This window comes from Diceros bicornis, chromosome 10, assembly GCF_020826845.1.
Source record: "Diceros bicornis minor isolate mBicDic1 chromosome 10, mDicBic1.mat.cur, whole genome shotgun sequence".
Taxonomy (NCBI): Eukaryota; Metazoa; Chordata; class Mammalia; order Perissodactyla; family Rhinocerotidae; genus Diceros; species Diceros bicornis.
Genome location: NC_080749.1, coordinates 66,612,400 through 66,631,735, shown reverse-complemented (window position 1 = coordinate 66,631,735; position 19,336 = coordinate 66,612,400). Strand labels below are relative to the sequence as shown.

The 19,336-nt window shown below is 33.2% G+C and overlaps 1 protein-coding gene across 2 annotated transcripts in view; it reads left to right on the top strand.

Moving 5' to 3' along the window:
• CALCRL (calcitonin receptor like receptor) overlaps positions 1–19,336 on the top strand; it is a 102,657-nt gene that overhangs the window by 57,426 nt on the left and 25,895 nt on the right. For both annotated transcript variants that reach the window (XM_058549389.1, XM_058549388.1), the window contains 7 exons: positions 2,883–2,973; positions 3,150–3,239; positions 4,317–4,409; positions 7,000–7,135; positions 9,621–9,731; positions 9,830–9,942; positions 11,402–11,493. In XM_058549389.1, the coding sequence (XP_058405372.1) occupies positions 4,359–4,409; positions 7,000–7,135; positions 9,621–9,731; positions 9,830–9,942; positions 11,402–11,493 (503 nt within the window). In that variant the 5' untranslated portion in view covers positions 2,883–2,973; positions 3,150–3,239; positions 4,317–4,358. The remainder of the gene's footprint in view (positions 1–2,882; positions 2,974–3,149; positions 3,240–4,316; positions 4,410–6,999; positions 7,136–9,620; positions 9,732–9,829; positions 9,943–11,401; positions 11,494–19,336) is intronic.

Sequence of the window (19,336 nt, the reverse complement as noted above, 5' to 3'; positions counted from 1 at the left end):
GCATTGGTATGTATTTACAGAATTTACGTTTCTGTGCTCTGATAAACTAGTATTGATTAAGTCACACTGATTCATAATTTTTATGTAGAATAAAATACACTTTTACACTGAAGTAAGCCAAGAAGATTGGTTGAACTTTATGAACTTGGAAATGCAGATCCGTGAAAAATGTCTTGTGGTACGGATTGATGGTGATTTTAAGAAATGAAACAGGAAAGATATTACATAAAGCCCTGAGTGACTAGGAAGTTATATTTCAAGTTGTTTGAGATTTTAAAACATTCTTCATTTCTCAAAGTTATTTCTGTGATGAAATAAATTATTTTTATTTTATGTTGGCCATTCTTTGGGCAAGAAGCATAAAATTATTTAGAAATAAGCTATTTTTTATTCCATGTGTACAGTAAATTACTTTGTTTCTAGTAGTAGAACGAAATCTTCCACTTTGTTTAACTTTGAGAAGTGAAAATAAATTAGTACTTAGCAGATCCATGAGGCCAGCAGGTAGAAAGAGAAAATGCCAGTAACTAATACTAGTACCATTGTGATTACAAATTCACTTCAGAGTTTAAATAGAGCTTTCTCAGTTTTGAAGAAGTCCTTTTCCTACTAAACAAACCTAAGCACACTAGGGAAAATCCACTGGCAGATTTATTCATTTAACTTGACCTCCTTTAATTATGTACTTGATCTCGCCTCAAAACTGAATGAGAACTACTACTATATTTCATGAGGCAACATGAGACTCAGTTATCAGTAAATAATTTAACAAGATCTGAAAGAGATTTACAATGATTTGCTTAACAGCTTTGGTCAGTTAATATCAAATGTACTTTAGCAAAGATAAATTTGGAATAAGCTAAATATAGACAAGAGATCCATTTGCTGAATGAACATATCAGAGGTAGTTTGCAAAGAACCAATGAGCTGAACCAAGGAATACAATTAAATATAGTTCTGATAACAATCATGTCATTACATCTACCAATATGAGACTCAATCTAAACTTATCATCAGATGACTCTGCAATGGCATTATTTACCTGGCCAGTCATGGTCTCTCCATTATTGACCTAGGGAACTCTTGGTGAAAGAGGTGATTCATCCATGTTGGACCACTCACCACATGTGTCTGCTGGCAGGAAAATTTGATAGGTCCTTCAGAGAGAAGATGACTCAAGTGAATTGGATTGCCACATAAAATGGACATCTCCAGATCTCATGGAGAGTACAGGTGTCCACCATATGTCTGAAAGACTGCCACCCAAACTTGCTGCTGCATCGTTGATAAAACCAGGGGCCATAGACCTGCCCCCTTGATTAGGAGTGCTACAAGTTTACACAACGCAAATACAGAAAAACAGTGCTGGGGGCTGGCCCGGCAGCTCAAGTGGTTAAGTGCTCGAGCTCCACTTCGCCAGCTCGGGGTTCGAAGGTTCAGATCCTGGGAGCACACCGATGCACGGCTTGTCACACCACGCTGTGGCAGCGTGCCACATAAAGTAGAGGAAGATAGGCACTGATGTTAGCTCAGGGCCAATCTTTCTCGGCAAAAAAAAAGAGGAGGATCAGCATCAGATGTTGGCTCAGGGCTGATCTTCCTCACAAAAAAAAAAAAAAAAGAAAAAAGAAAACAACAGTGCTACTGTTCCTAGTAGCACATTTTCCCGATCACTTGGAAATAGTGTGAAGAAGGAAAACTAAGTGGAATTATTTGCATTGATAAATATTTCGTGAGTTGAATAAAGTCCTCTCAAATTATTGGTGCCAGGATGATCTAGTGAACACTAAGAGATATTTCACTAAGATATTTTTGGAACTCTGATTTTGAAGCCTATTAGATAAGCAACAAAGATAACTGCTAGTGTGGAGCAAAACGTTTTTCAAATATCTTGGGTTTGGGAAAACGCCAAACATGTTTTTTGAAGCACTTTCCCCTTTGATTTTTGAGCCCATGTACATATTAAAGGTAATTTAATCCTGACTCTTGTGTAATCAAAGAATTGTTTCATAAAAACTTATCTGAATTCCAAATAGAATTAATATTTCCTTACATTCTTATTTGCATATTTCTGTATTATATATATTTAGTACAGAAAAATTTTGCTTAACTTTATGACTTCCAAAGTCAGTACAGTACACTACTGTTTATTCAATATCAAAACAACCAGAGAACTTGAAAACTGAAATAGTTTTCAAGTCTTTTATTTTGTAAGAAAGTAAACACGCTGATATAAGAACTTTTTTTCCAATTTTCATTGTCAGTATAGATTCAAAGACCATCTAAAGCCTTCTGATAGAAGAAATGATAGTTAATTAATAGTTCTGATTAACATTCTTGATTGTAAGTTTAAAATCCTAAAGTACTTTACTGGTTCATTTTTTTCGTTCATTTATACACCGAATGTAAATTAACTGCCAACCACAAAGGATACAAAGATCAATCAAATGTGGTTTCTGGCTTTGAGAAAGCATACCAGCAAGGGAAATAGATATATGGAACTAAGACTAATAACACATTCCAATAAATGATTAGATAAAGTTATTAAAAGGAAGATTAAACTATAGTTTAATTTAAAAGACTTTTTATCATATTCTAGTTCTTTGAAATTTACTTAGATAAAATATTCCACTAATTGCTTAGTATCTCAACCATCCTGGATAAATGAAAATTGATGTAAGTTTCTCCATATAATGGAAAACAACAAATATTTGTGATGAAACTCAAATATATTGTAAGCAAAAGAGATTTTTAAAAATTGGAATAGCTTAATAAAAATATCATTTTAAAAGTGATATTTTCATTGAAAATTTGAATTTTTGATGGAAATGATTTTGGCTTATTAAAATACCATTAAATTATTACATCAATCAATATTTCAGGTCATGACCCTTGGATTTAAGAAATTCTTCAAGCCCATGTCAAATATGATCCAAGAGAAAATGTGATTTGCGTCTGGAGACAATCATGCTTGTAAGTCTTGGAAAATTAGATTTTTTTCATAGTACAATGCAATAAAAACTAAAATATCAACTCATTAATTACTGAACTGCAAAAAATTTGATTCACTGTTTTGCTTCTGTTATGATTTTTTTTATATCTAAAATTAATACAATGCTTCTTGATTTTTTGGTTATATTTTTCTTAAGGTCAACTAGTAATAAAAACCCAACATAGCTGATACAAGAGAGAACATTATTTGGAAGATTGCTACAATTAAAAAGAAAAGCTGTTTCTAGGTGAGTCATTGGTGAGGGCAAGCAATGGCATAGATTCTACATGCTAGTCAATGGTGTGCTCTCATTGCATGTGATAATAAAAATATAAACAAAATAAGTGGAAAGGGTTTTTATAATTCTTATTTTAACATTTGCCCTATAATAAAAATCATGACAAGTTTCCTAACAAAATTAAATCTAAATGCATAATTCACTGACAAATATCTATTGATTGGAATTTTACCTCCTTTGAAAAATATTTTTTACACATTCTGTTAAATAAGTGATAATTTATAGCTCATAAGAATACTGTCAGAGTAGGTTGCTCATGAACCTTATAGGGAGTAAGCATTATACACTTTACCTCAGCAATATTTTTTATCTTAGAATTAAGAAGTTAGGGCGAGGTGTTTTAGAGGCTATTTTTCATTAGCTCAGAATTGTGTCTACCATGAGAAATATTTAACAGAAATACTTTTATTTGGTATTGTCCATCTCCTGTAAACTTATTTTAATAATGTAGATGACTTAGGGAATCTTTTATTTCCTGATTTAAAAAAACAATTGAATCCTGCAGTGAAAAATAATTTGTATTAAATTATAAGGCCATTTTTATGACATATGGATGTTGATTCCCAAGAAATTGGCCTGAGAACAATTTTCCCCACAAATTATTGAAGAGTCAGAAAGTTAAAAATGAGATTAATATTTCCAGGAAATAAAGCTAAGCTTTATAGTAAATATGCTCTCAAAATTTGGGCTTTTATGTTCTTGTGAAACCCTTTATTTTGATATTTTACTCTTTTTATCCCAATTTTGGTAAAAGCAAAGAATGCAAGATGTTTTCTAATTACTTTAAAATATATATGTAAGAAGCTTTCCTGTTTGTAAGGCTAATTAAATTAAATTAAAATGTATTTAATTCAGCTCTTTAGTACTTGAAGCCATGATGCTCTTTACATTGTAATACATAAGACTATTAATCAAATCCTTAAAGCAAAATTATTGTGTAGTTTTAAAAGAAATTTTCCATTGAGAACCATCTATATTTATTTCATAAATACTGATGAATTATATTTCTTTCATTTTCTATTGCAGTTTGATTCATATTAAATAGCATATTTCATTTTGGCTTTAAAGATGGAGAAAAAGTGTATCCTGTATTTTCTGTTTCTCTTGCCTTTTTTTATGGTAAGCATAAACTCCTCTAATGTATCTCCCTATCTATGATTATTTCTGTTTTAACTTCCAATATACCTGTAATTGATAAAGGCTAATAACAACAAAATGACATGTACATATCTGATGCATAAAGTGAGTATATTTTTATATCCAATCAATACAGCAATCATTTATTTCCTTTCGGTGTACACTTTTAGCCTTTTAATCCTACAGCAGGCACTATGGGATGGTGGGGCAGTGAGTGCGGGGGGTGGGTGTCAAAGTGAGGAAGGTCAACGGATACAAATGTGCAAGACACAAGAGGAAAGTAGTTATCAGAGTGGCTCTGTAGTACAGTTGTACATAGGAGATGAAATATTTTCAACCAGACCTGTTGATTCTGAGTTAGATCTATTAAAAAAGCAGATTCCAACCTGTTGATTTTTCTCCCTTTCTGCCAACTCGTTGACTTATATTGATTGAAAAGCAATTCAGAACCATGCGCTATATTTTAAGTTAATTTCCTCATCCATTCATTCAAACAAGTCTTAAGTGTTCATTTTCTGACAGGCATTGATGCTAGGTTTGGAGCAAGTGTGTCTGTGAGTGTGTGCGCTCACACCTGCCTCTGCATGTGTTTGGGGGGATGTGGGGCTGGAAGTGGAGGGGAGACTAAGGATGACTAAAAACCAGTTGTTACACTGGAGGGGTCATATGCCTTTATACATTTAATTTTATTTTTATTCACAAAAAATATTTTGTTCATATTTTTTCTCTGTCTCTCTCACATTAAAACAGTGGCTGCACTTTTATTTCATCACTTGTATGAGAAACTGAGAGACATAAACTCATCTAATTCTGTGCCAGCAAATAATTTTCTTGTGGCGTTTCCAACCACGCAAACCCCACAAAGATTCAAACAAAGAAACTCAACAAAATATAGAAAACCTAAACAGGGAAAAGCAAGACTACATTCCTGTCAGCATTTGTATTTGAAAACATTCTCAAGTCTAAGAGCAGTCCAAATTCTGCACTTCTTAGATGTTATCTTAGGTAAATAGACTAGAATTCAAGAAACAGATCTCCTGTTTCTTCAGCACACACCCTCCGTTGAGCATGCCAATGAGCTGCACAGGCCAACCCTGGTTCCCTGTAGGTAATTCTGTAACAGATTACCAATCTGATTATTGTAATTTAAGAAATTGTACCATTTCTCTTGAATTCATTCTGACAGCGTTCAAATCTGAATTTTGATTTTAAGGAAGAATAAAAATGATATTGATTTTATGCAATTCTGTAAACTTCTTGAGGACAAGAGAAAAAATATTAATTTTCTTGACATCGTAAATTTCCATTTATTACTTGTGTAGCACAACTGCTGCATAAATCCTTATTAGGAAATTGAAACCAAAGAATGAGAGAGTTAATGTTAAATGGCAGTCAGGTGATAGTAAAACTTAAGTGGTGTACACACTGAGGGCACATTACCATTTAGACTTTACTAAATTCAGCGTCCTGCTAGAGAACAGAAAATCAAGAATAAGGGGACACAATAAGAGTAGAAAGATAACTGCTTATGGAAAATAGTTAATAGAAATAATGCAAAAGTGAAGGAAAAGTAAAAGTTAAGAGAGATTTATACAGGCTTCATATTATAAAACAGGAAATAAAACCCACATGGAAATTAAAGTGGAAGTGAAGCTTAAAATAGTAAGAACATACATATCTATCTTGTCCAAAACCTGTCTTGATGTGCACACGATAAAAATTCCATTTACCAACATCATAAATGAACTTGTCATTATTTTGATTATCAAAATATAATGATAGGGCCAGCCCCGTGGCTTAGCGGTTAAGTGCTCTCGCTCCGTTACTGGAGGCCCGGGTTCGGATCCCAGGCGCGCACCAACCCACCTCTTCTCCGACCATGCTGAGGCCGCATCCCACATACAGCAGCTAGAAGGATGTGCAACTATGACGTAACAACTATCTACTGGGGCTTTGGGGGAAAAAGAAAAAAAAAGGAGGAGGATTGGCAATAGATGTTAGCTCAGATCCGGTCTTCCTCAGCAAAAAAAAAGAGGAGGATTGGCATGGATGTTAGCTCAGGGCTGATCTTCCTCACACACACACACACACACACACACACACAAATGATAAAAATGGCAACAATTTTGAGCATTTACCTTGCACTAGATACTTCCCCTCTATTATCTTGATACTGTTTTATCTCATTTTACAAAAGAAAGCAGAGGCTTAGGGGGGTTAAATATCTTGTCTACATTCACAGAGCCAGTGAAAAAGTAGAGGTGGGTTTTGAATACAGCTCTGCCTGCGTGCCAGAACACATGTCCTGTAGCCGGCTCCCACAGGCTGCTGAGAGCCGGCATTGACCATGCTTCCCAACGCTGCCATTGGCAACTTCTTGTAGGTCGCTTGAAATTGGACATGGTGGGGATGTTTATACCATGGAAACTGGCAAATAATACAAATCTGGGATTTCCCCTCAGAGCCAGTTGACCATGCAGTACATCACTGCACTCACTGTTTTCTGTGATGACACACAGCCTCCCACAGACATTCTCACAATTCTGAAGTTATATATTTTTTAATTCCTTAGATTCTTGTCATAGCAGAATCAGAAGAAGAGAGTCCTGATGAGTTAATTCAGCTGGGTGTTACTAGAAATAAAATCATGACAGCTCAATATGAATGTTACCAAAAAATTATGCAAGACCCTATTCAACAAATAGAAGGTAAACATGACTATTTAATTTTAAATGCATTTGATATATTTTTAAAAGAAAACTACCCCATTACATCATTATGGGTTCCTTCGGGCCATTACTAAAAATAGATTAGCTGCTAGTTTTTCTGGTATATGTGCAGTTTTAATGATTTATTTATGAAGAATATTTATGATATAATTTATCTTGCTCCTTTTAAAAAATTCTAATAAAAAATATGTGCAACAGGGATATTTTTAGTAACATTTTTATGGTACAAAGATATTTAAAATATCATATAAGTATGTGTCTTGAATTAAATCACTGACAGTTGATCTTCAGTTTATGAAATTTGTATTTCTTTTTCTCACAAGCTGCTTGATAGGAGCTTGTATAATAGACTGACAAACAATTTTTTTTTGCCTGACATACTTTGCACGGGACCTTTGGTAGCAAAGCTAATGAAATCTAAGTGCTTCTGTTTCCATTAAGATATTTTTGTAACATTTATTGAGGGCCTACTAAGTGCCAGATATTTGCCTTGATTCTAAAGACACAAAGATGAGTAGCACAAGTAGAGTTGCCAGATTTAGGAAAAACCAAAAGCAGGCCACGTCTTTTATCTGCCAACCCCAAAGACAGGGTTATCTTCAAGATATAAAATGCAAAATTCACAGTGAAACAAAGCAAAATGTAAGGATTTTAGATATTTCTAAAGTTTTAACCTATCAGTGGTAACAAAGATCTTATAATTTGGGGAAAAATATGTGATAGTATAATATACAATGTTTCTTATATAAATTAAATATTAAATGTAGGTTATTATTAATATTTGTAACTGTTGAAATGAACTTGCTTGAGAAAGAGAAAAAAGTGATTTTTCTACCTTGGTTAATTTTTTTTAGAATCTTAATTTAACTGAGCAATATAATTTGTTCATCTTTGGAGAAGTATTTAGATATATCTGTTCAAACATTTTTGCTATAAGATATTTTAGTTCAAAAATATCTTTAAAATATGCCAGACAATGACAAATTGTCTGATATTAGGACAATAGGGGTTGAATTATCAAATAATTACAAATTTATATACAAATACCGTGTTAACTGATCTGGCTTCTTACTTTATTTCATTAAAATCTAAGTGTTATTAGTTTAAAACTATTGAATTAACCCCTTCCAAATTATCTAGATATATGTAAAAGTAGGCTTCAAATCTAATTGTTGAACAATAGAAATATCTTTATGAGTTGCATAATAAAATAATTTTGTGATAAAATAAGTTTAGGATGACTGTATAATAACTCTTTCTCTTGGAGCTTCATAATACTCTTTGTAACTTTAAATACTCTAGAATGTTTTGCAATAAAGAACTGTCTTTATTTTACCATTGTGTCTCCCAAATTTATTTGAGAGACAATTTTTTTAATGGAATATCTACTCATGTCTCACTCAAATGCCATACAACACAGTTTGAAAGATTCTGGACCTTGCAATCTGTCATGCCGCCAGTGTTGTCATTAATCAGATGGAATCTTTTGAAGCAATGATAAGGAATCATTTGAGATGCTTTCTAAAATGATGCAGGAAACTTTTCTCTGTTAGGGCACAAAATGCATTTTATTTAGTAATATATGAATGCAAGCTATTTAAATAAATATTTGAAAATAATGAGAGAGAAAATTGAGATTATCTAAGGGATTTTTCAAAAATTAGAATTATTTAGACTTTCAGGCCAATAGAATTTTTTCTGCTTCCATGAAGGCTATTGATTCTGAGATTGCTGTACAAATCTGTTAAAAATAATAAACATCTCATGCAACATTCAGGTTTCTATTTATGTGTGCTTACCTGACAAGGTGGAAAATTAGTTTCTTTAATTACAAACTGTTACAACATTGGGACATTGGTCATTTTATTTCTCTATGCCTTTAAAAAAATTTTATATTTTTTCATGTAAGACATTCTTATTAAACACTCTACTCCAGTTGAAAAGAAAAGGAAGGAAACTAAGAGCTAGAATTTGGTGGAGGGGCCTAAATAAGTATGTGTCAGGGTTAATGTGATGAAATAGGAAATACTGAAATATTCATTGTTCACTTCAGAATACACTAACACCTTGCCCTAAGAGCACAGTTTCTAAATTAAATATGTTCCTGATTTCCCATATTTTTTGAATTTCAAGTGGGACACTAATTAACCACTACCTTATGGTTAAGGACAACTGGGAAAGACAACTTGATTTATTGAATAAATAGCTATCTTTGAGAATTAGAATTAAAGCTAAGCATTTTATATATTTTTTCAGCTATTTCTAAATTTAATTCAGCAATTAGTTATTCTAATAATTACTTGGTGAAAAAAATTCAAGAACTTGCTATAGATTTTATATGATGTCTTCATTTTTGGCAGACAGTCTTTATTGCACGTCAGTGTGAACCCACCATTAAAACTTTATGTCTTCCTGTATAAGTAGATGGAGTTAGTAATCCCGAATCTGTACTCCCCCTCTCAAGGCATTTACTGCAACAGAACCTGGGACGGATGGCTGTGCTGGAACGATGTTGCCGCGGGAACCGAATCAATGCAGCACTGCCCCGATTACTTTCAGGATTTTGATCCCTCAGGTAAAAGTAGAATTTGTATGCAAATTTCCTTGACATCTATTTAATAAACCCTAGGTTAACCAAATTACTGTTTTCTTTTTTCTTTTTTCACATTAAAGAAAAAGTTACAAAGATCTGTGACCAAGATGGAAACTGGTTTCGACATCCAGAAAGCAATAGAACATGGACAAATTATACCCGGTGTAATGTTAACACACACGAGAAAGTGAGGGTACGTGATAATTATAAAGTGAAATTTAATTTACACTATCTCTTTAAAAAGTTAGTTACTGATACAGTATTGGAGAAAATTTAGCTAGTGTTCCATTCCATTGAAAGGCTTTTCCTAATATACTTTGAGAAAACAATGAAGAAAAACATCTTTGTAGAAATAATTATTGTTGATTCTGTCCTTCACTGAGGAAGCAATGCTGCTAGGTAATAAAGTATTTACAAGTCAATGTCTCAGTATTGGGGTTTCAAATTTCCCAAAGAAAACATACTTTAAAAGGGTAAGAATGGAGAAAATTTTCATTTGTGGTGGAATTTCTAGAATTACATTCAAGAATTGTGCTCAAGTAAACATGATAAGCCCAGCAAGGTTTAAACAGTTTCTCTGTCCCTCAGCAGAAGGCTTTCATTCTGATTGGCTGTTAGGTCTCTCTAACTCCCATTCCCACTTTTAACGCCATACACTGAAGTCAAGGTTAGTCAAAGTTTCTCACAACCATAAAGCTTTGATAGAAAGTGCCTGCATATGTTTGCACGTGTGTGCAGATAGAGGCAGGTTCTCACAGTGATTAAAACTGAATCCTGATATTTGACTTTCTCTTCCTGCCCCTTACCAGCTCTGTGACTTTCGGTAAGCCACGACCTCTCTCTACCTCAGTCCCCTCAGATATAAAATGAGGATAACAGTAAATCCATCCTCAGGGTTTCTTTTTTTTTTTCATAAGGACTGAGTTAATAGAAGGAAAATGCTTAGAAAACCAACAAGCATGTAGTAAGCACTTGATAACTGTCAGCTATCATTATAATCATAAATCATGTATTCTTTGCTTATTCAGAGAAGAGTTTGAAGAGAATTATAAAAATACACAATAAAAGGTAAGTTACAAATAAGTAGAATATAGACAAATAAAAATCAAAGAGAAAAAGTCAAAAGTAGGAGAAATTTAGTTCGTATTTGTACAGACCAGACGCTCCCATAAATCACTACATTCAGATTTGTCTTAGAGTCTCAAATTTGTCAAAGGAAAAAAAAACCCATTTGGGAAAGAAAGCCTTATCTAGCATTTAACTCTAAACAAACAAACAAAATCATCAAATAGTATTTGATTTAAGATACACAAAGTGATACAGTGAAAATTGTCAATATCCTCCAGAATATAAAATGCTGATTTCATATATTATACAACCTAGATCAATAAAATTATTCCTTCATATATTTAATAAACAACTTCTAATTTCTTAAATAAAAAGGGCTTACAACTTATAAATTTTGATGTTACTTGATAAATTTCCATAGATGTTTTTCATTCCAGATGTATTAATTGGTTTACAAGCTAACTGGTAATGCTATCAGATCACATATTTTTTAAAACATAATTTATTCTATTGAATTTGAGCTTATACACATGTTGGATTATAGTATTGATATAAGCCATTTTTTTTTTACATACAAATTTTAGACGGCACTGAATTTGTCCTACTTGACCTTAATTGGACATGGATTATCTATTGCATCACTGATTATCTCGCTTGGCATATTCTTTTATTTCAAGTAAGTACATGTAAAATATTTTTTTAATTTACCAATTGTCTTTGGTGAATGCAGTGTCACAATCATGTTTATGTCATAGGCTGATAAAATATATGAAATATTGATGATGATTTATAATGTTTAAAATAATCGAAATAATTTGAAATACGTTGAACTTATCTTGGCTTTGTAAAATATAGAGAGAGGAGGTCGATGAAATATCTGAAGTCCAACTTTACAAAATTAGTAGACATACAAGAATGAAGTCATACAGTAAGAAGGGAGCCAAAATCAATATGTAAACCTATCTGTATTTGCTTTGGAAACTGTCAAATATCATAGCCCTTCTTACTTGAATTTTCATCTTCTTGGTCAATTTTGCTATCAGTATACATGGTACATTATAGGAACTAGTATTTTGTGTGAATAACAACAATGGCATTTATTACATATTATTAAAAATAATAATCCCAATATATTATGGTTAGGTTATTTTTTTCTCGTTTGAGGGGATCATCATTAAAATGGTTAAATTATACGTCGAATTTTACTTGAAATTTACTCCTTTTTGTGAGGAGGGAGAGTCAGCTCTAATTTCTTCTTCTTCTCTTTTTTTTTTTTGTGAGGAAGATCAGCCCTGAGCTAACATCCATGCTAATCCTCCTCTTTTTGCTGAGGAAGACCGGCTCTGAGCTAACATCTATTGCCAGTTCTCCTCCTTTTTTTCCCCAAAGCCCCTGTAGATAGTTGTATGTCATAGTTGCACATCCTTCTAGCTGTTGTATGTGGGACGCAGCCTCAGCATGGCGGGAGAAGTGGTGCATCAGTGTGCGCCCGGGGCCCGAGCCCGGGCCACCAGTAGCGGAGTGTACGCACCAAACCACCAAGCCACGGGGCCAGCCCATCTAATTTCTTGATTCAACCAATCATCAACAAATGATTTTTTAAATTATAGGAAAGTAAATTCCAAAACACACATATGTTATTTTATGCATTAACATGGTTTTCAGAATCTTAATCACCATCAGGAATTCTAGAATGCAGTGTGAAGAGTGAGTAGCTATCTTTCATTGTTTCTTCATCACCATATTCAATGTCTTCCTCTTCCTCTTCCTCTTATTCTTCTTCTTCAACAACCATCTTGGATCATTAGCAGCTTCAGAACCAGCTAGAGTAGTAGCACATCGAAATAATACAAATCTAGAAATTATCAGACAGCTGGATGTTAGGTACATGTGTAAGTGGAGCACCAGCTTTTAGCCCATAGCACATCAAATATTCAGAGTACATCGAATAATACCCAAACCAACCAACTGTTATCTCTTATGGGTTCAAAATCATGGGGTCTAGAGATTGCATCAGAATTACAGTTTCTGGAAACTTGCACCTTCGTAAGAATCTTCAATATCAGTTACTTGGCGGGATCCACATGGATACTTTTTAATGGCACTTTTGATTTATGACATTATCTAGGCACCATTAGAAACTGATTTTAAAAACTCCACTCTGAACAAAGCTAATTAAACATTTGTGTACATTTTAAAATGTGACATATTTTCTTTAGTAAATTGTGTAAAAAATGTATCAAAATAAGTTGAAAAGAATTTTTATCCTAAAATATGGAAAACGTTTCTTAAAGAATTAAATTTACCGTACTATGTTTTGCAACACATTACCAAAAAGTTCTTGCTCAAAACTAACTTCCAGTTCTCAGTTATAAACTAACTGATATGTCATATCAGTTACTTATATACAGCTTATTAAAACTTTGTCTTTACTCTTGAATATACTCTTAGCTTATACAAGATGTTTGAAATTAATACTATCTTTGGAGTAGGAAAAACTTTATTCTGACTGTCTAATAGATTAAAAATATCTGTTCTGGGAGCCTGCCCAGTGGTATAGTGGTTAGATTTGCCTGCTCTGCTTCGGTGGCCCAGGGTTCCTGGGTTGGTATCCTGGGCACGGACCTACACACCACTTGTAGAGCCACGCCGTGGCAGCATCCCATATGCAAAGTGGAGGAGGATGGGCACAGATGTTAGCTCAGGGCTAATTAATCTTCCTTGGCAAAAGGAGGGACATTGGCAATGGATGTCAGCTCATGACCAATCTCCTTCACCAAAAACAAAACAAAACAAAATACATCCTGAAAAATGGAAAATAAACAATTTTCCAAAGTGACAATTTTTAAATAAAGTCCTCAGGTCCACAGTGGTATATTATTTATGCTAATTGACAAAGTGAAACAATGTTGCTGATGCTAACACTCATTGGTAAAATATGGCAATAAAACTAGATTACTATTTAATTTAGTGAATTTAAAAACACAAAATGAAATTCGAAATTCTCATTTAGTATAAGGAAAGGACCAAACAGTTTAAGAAAGAAATAATTCATTATTTTTCTTTATTCTTGTAAACAAAATCTTTACAATTTAAAAATACAAAGTACCTAATTTGAAAATATGACTCTCTTGGTTCTTGGAACTAAATGATGCAACCAATCGCCCTAAAATCTATGCAGTACTCTAGAACTCAGATTTTTAGTTCATGAAAATTACGTTTCTACCACACATATAAACAAACCCGCAGAAAGAATTAATTTAAGTGTAACTAATACTAAGATTCTTTTTTTAACGTGAAGACTCTTACGACTATGACTTAGTATAAAGTAGATCAGTCTCTACCGTAACGGCATAAAATAGAAATCATAAGAGTTATTTAAAATTCTCTTACAAATCTTGGAAAAAAGTTATAAGTTTTAAATATTTCTAACTTCAGGAAGAAGAATGCAATCCTTAATTTAAAACAAACAATAATATTGAGGAACGAGACGCACTTAAATTTGAAACATTTTTTAAAAATTGAAAAAAATTTAAGCACATTATTAATTTTTAAATAAAGAAAAGAAAAATATACACTGTAATTCTAACATCCTATTGATCAATTTTTTGTATTTTCCTAGTTTTATTTCATTTTCATTTGTTTTTACAGTTTTAAGTGTAATGTACAAATTATTTAAACTATTTTTATAACTTAGCATTATATAATTTTTTCCATGTCACCAAAGAGTTTTAAAAACAACCACTTAATTGACTAAATAACATTCCATTTAATAAGTTGACAAAAGTTTATTAAATCATTCCTCTATTTTTGAACATTGTTTCTTTTAACTTTTCCTATTAACAAAAAAACACTGCAATGGACATTTTCAGCCATGACTTTTCGCATGTTTTGCACTATTTTTTAGGCTACATTCCCAGAGACATGGCATTTCTTGGTCAAAGGGTATACTTCTTTTTATGACTCTTGAAATACATCATCTCAAAGGTATCTCCAACATGTTCAAAACAAATTCACAATATCTACCTCCTCCTAACCCAAAGCAGTTTTTCTTCCAGACCCATCTTTGCAAATACCACTACCAGCAATCTAGTTGCATCAGCCAGAAATTTAGGAGCAATCTGTGACACCTTCTCAATTTTCTTCCCTTTCGTTCTTTCCTCATACTCTGTGGATCTAACCTCCTAAGAGCCCTCCAGTCTATCCAGTTTGTTTCCTCTCTACTGCCACCACCACCAACCTTGTCTTATCTAGCCTCAGTAAAACCACTTTCACCATCTTTATTCAATTCTAAACAACGTAGCCAGAATATTTTCAAAGATTTAGATCAAAATTTTCAAAGATTTAGATCAAATATAGATGTGATTTTGTCATCCTTCACTTTAAAAATTTTAGACTTCCTATTGTAACTTACAGAAAGTCAAAGCCATTAACCTTCCTATAATTGAATATTCTGCCTATTCTCTCCCCCCTCCTCTAGCCTAGTTAGATGTATTCATCTTTCAGATCTAAACTTTAGCATACTTTTCTCAGTGAAATCTTCCTAAATTTCTTATCGTAGTATTTCTAAAACTGCAACTGGATGCGGTGGAAATGGAGTAAATTTTTAATTACCATTTAGGAGATAATCATCTCTGCAGATTTAAAACTAATATAGCTGAGACCCTTCAGATTAAACGATCTGTTTTTTTTTCTTTTTTGTGAGATCAGCCCTGTGCTAACATCTGCCAATACTCCTCTTTTTTTTTTGCTGAGGAAGACAGGCCCTGGGCTAACATGCGTGCCCATCTTCCTCCACTTTATATGGGATGCCGCCACAGCATGGCTTGCCAAGCGGTGCGTCGGTGCATGCCCAGGATCCGAACCGGCAAAGCCCGGGCCGCCGCAGTGGAGCGCGCACACTTAACTGCTTGCACCACGGGGCCGGCCCCTAAACGATCTCTTTTTATTTTACATGTAATAAGCCAAAATATTCAAACATTAAATTTCTGAAGAACATGAAATTAAGAAGTATAGCAGTTATATTGCATGCCAAAATCAGTAGTCAAAAAGAGAACAGGTCTCCTATAATTCCAAGCCCTATGGCCCCAGACAAGTTTGAATTTAGCTTCTTACACTATATGAATAAAGTCCTACACTAATTCCATAAAGTCAAATGCAAAATTAACACAGCTTCTTCATGAAAGAGCCTGTGATTTAATTGAACAAATGCTTGCTGTGAACTAACGAGGCAGTGGGGACTGTCAAGTGAAAACAATGCTACAAGCCAGACTATACCAATAAATGTAAAGTATCCAATTCCAAATCTCTAATCAGTCCAGTCATTTACTGTGTCCACTCTGGACTGACTTGGTAAGAGGAAAAGAAGATGTCATAAGAATTGTCTTATCAGGACAGTGAAGAAATTGAAGAAACTAATGTCCGCTGGTCAGAGAGTAAAGGTACCAAGAATGTTAAGCCAGAAAAAGACAAAATATAGGGGGCATGATAGATGACTTCAAGAATCCAAATGACTATAACTGGGAATAGAGTTTGTATAATAACAAAGAAAAAATATTTGTCTCAATTAAAAAAAATAAAAAACTCTATCAGCTAAACAAAATAGAATGAACTGCCAAGTGACCAGTTGACCCTCCTGTCACTCAAGATTTTCAGACAGAAATTAGACGTCAACCTATCAGGAATTTTGAAATGGGTGATTCCTAGACTGGGTTCATAGCTGAACCTAATGATCTGTAATGCTATTCCCAAGCCCATGTCTATGAATCGGCAGTAATTTAATAAAGAGGATTAGAATGAAAGAGTTAATTTTTTTAATCAAAATAAATAATTTCAATATCAGGGAAGTTGGCATTTATGAAAGTATTTTGCAAGCTAAAAGCAATCTACACTGATAAACTATATTTATTATTGATTAGGAATTGAAAGGAAATCTGGTTCAATATTTTTATATCTGTACTTACATATGTTTTATTTAGAAAAGCAAATACTATTCAACCAATACTCACAAGTAATTTTAATTTTGAATTGATAGCTTAAAATTTAAAACTTCAGAATTAATTTATCGTCTCTATGGAAAAACACTTTTTACAAAACTGAAATTGTATATATACATGCTAAGTACTTTAGCTTTAAAGATACAATCTATAGACTCATTTCTCATTTTAAAAGAGAGACTACAAATTTCATGTTGCTCCAAATATTGTCCTCACATTTTACATATAAGTGGGCCTTTTTTTGCCTCTAGAAATAGATCAAGTTCTTTTTGTTTAAATCAAGAACACTGTATGCAATAAACACATGTGTATGTTATTTGCTAAAATTTCCATGTTTTTAAAAAAGATGTATAGCATGCTACATCAGCAAAATTTTGTTAAAGCAAGTGAGTGACTTGCTAGTATATGGAATTTGGGTTTTGGCCTGTATATAAAACAAAAATTAAAGTTTTCAACTAATTACATTGCTTATACTTAAAGTTTATACTGAAAGTACAGTTAACTGTTCATTCTCTAGAGTAAACAAAAAAAAATCTTTAATGGTGAGTTAGCATGACAGGTGTGTACTTGATTTCAAGCATAAGTTAATTTTAATGGATAATGATGTAATACAGTAATTAAAAACATGGGATATATTCAAATCTTGCCATCACCACTTAGTAATAGTATGAACTTAGCCTGATTCTCCTTTTCAGTAAGCCTCAGTTTCTTTATAATGAGTCTTAATGTTGTTGAAAATACTGAGCAAAGAAGACTCACATAGTACCTGGCATGTAGCAATCTCTCAATAAATGGTAAGAGGCACTAACTTTCTCATTAGGTTATATCAGTCATGCAGGCACATAGACTACACTTATATAGTCATCTAACATTACCTCTATAGAATAGAAATACAAAGTAAAAAACAAGTTACTGTGGAGCTACATAGAGCTACGGGAAGACGGAGAAAGGAAACTCATTCTGACTCGCAGAATCAGAAGATTCCTGAGGTGATAATCTCATTGAAATAAGCGTTAAATGATGGGTAGAATCTCAACAGGTAGAAACCGTAAACCATAAGAAATGAAGAGATTATCTAGTCCAACACCCAATTTTACTTATGTTCTAAGTAGTTAACTAAGTTATATCCAGGGTTGCTCCCCATCTGTGTTCTTTCTGTTTGGCTTAGTAATTTTATTTGACTTTGTCTTTTAAAAATGGAGAATTCGAACAGAAAAAAGCAAAGCTACAAATTAATTTTTCTTTCCTATTATACATTCTCAGGCTTTAGGTAAAACATGAGAAACCCTCTTCAAGTAAGACCCAGGTATAGCATTCTAAATATTTTTTTATATGTCTAGACATCCTTAATTACAGGAGAGTAGTTAAGAGTATGTTCTCTAAACAGGCACATCCGGACTCCGATCACACCTTTGTCACTTACTTGCTGCATAGCATGGTGCAAATTCTTTCATTTCTCCCAAACCTCCATTTCACATCTTTAAAACGCAGATACTATTAGTATCTATATCACACATTTGGTATAAGGGCTGAAAATATATATGCAGTGTTAAGCGAAGTGTCTAGTTTGGAAAACATTGTCTATTATTGGCATAGTTATCACTCTTTCTTATTAGTCCATTAAAAGATTTTTATATAAATATTTAGCCCTGATAAGCATATTATACAAGTGGGCTCTTTAAAAACAAAATTAAAGAACACAATTTCTGGTTTTATATGTGCCATATTTATAAAGAAATTGTTATAATGTTCATGCAGGAAAATAAGTAAACAATGAATGAAAAATTTTATGTACCAAACTAGTAGTATAATTATGTCAGCAAAACTAGTGGTTAAGTAAATTAGTCAAAAATAATAAAACTTTTTTATGCCCACAAGATACCACATAGCTTACTCAGTACTTGAATCCATATTAAAGAATTTGTAGTCTTTGATTTTAAGACTTTCTAACGTATACTCCCCAGAACCATCTCCTAAAACAGGAAAAGCCACTATGTGCCAAAAACAGCTAGCCACTAAAACAGGAAGTAACGAAAAGAATGTCACAAAGTTAGCTCCATGAGAGCAGGAATCATCTCTGCTTTGTTTATTTACACAGTCCAGAGCTTAGCACAGAACCTTGCCCAAAGTGGGCACTTAATACATTTTTGAGAAATAAAGACATGCACTGACTTGGAAGCTTATTTCTAGGACTGACTTTCCCATAACTTATCTGTGACCTTGGACAAGTCCCTTGAGTTTATTTGGCCTTTGTTGTCTCCATCAACAAAGAAAGGCATTAGACTAAGACCCCTTAAAATTCTAATGAGTAGAAGCATCTGCATAAAACAATACAGGATACTCTGCAACTAGGTTGAAGGAAGACCAGGCCACCTCAGAAAAGGCGGAATTGAATGGTTAACGAAGCATGTTCATATAGTCAGGAGCAATAGAAATTTTAACTTTCCTCCAACTAACCTGGACATAATTCCTAGAGGAGCTGATGTTTCACATAAAATCATTGTGTATAAAAAAATCTATCAA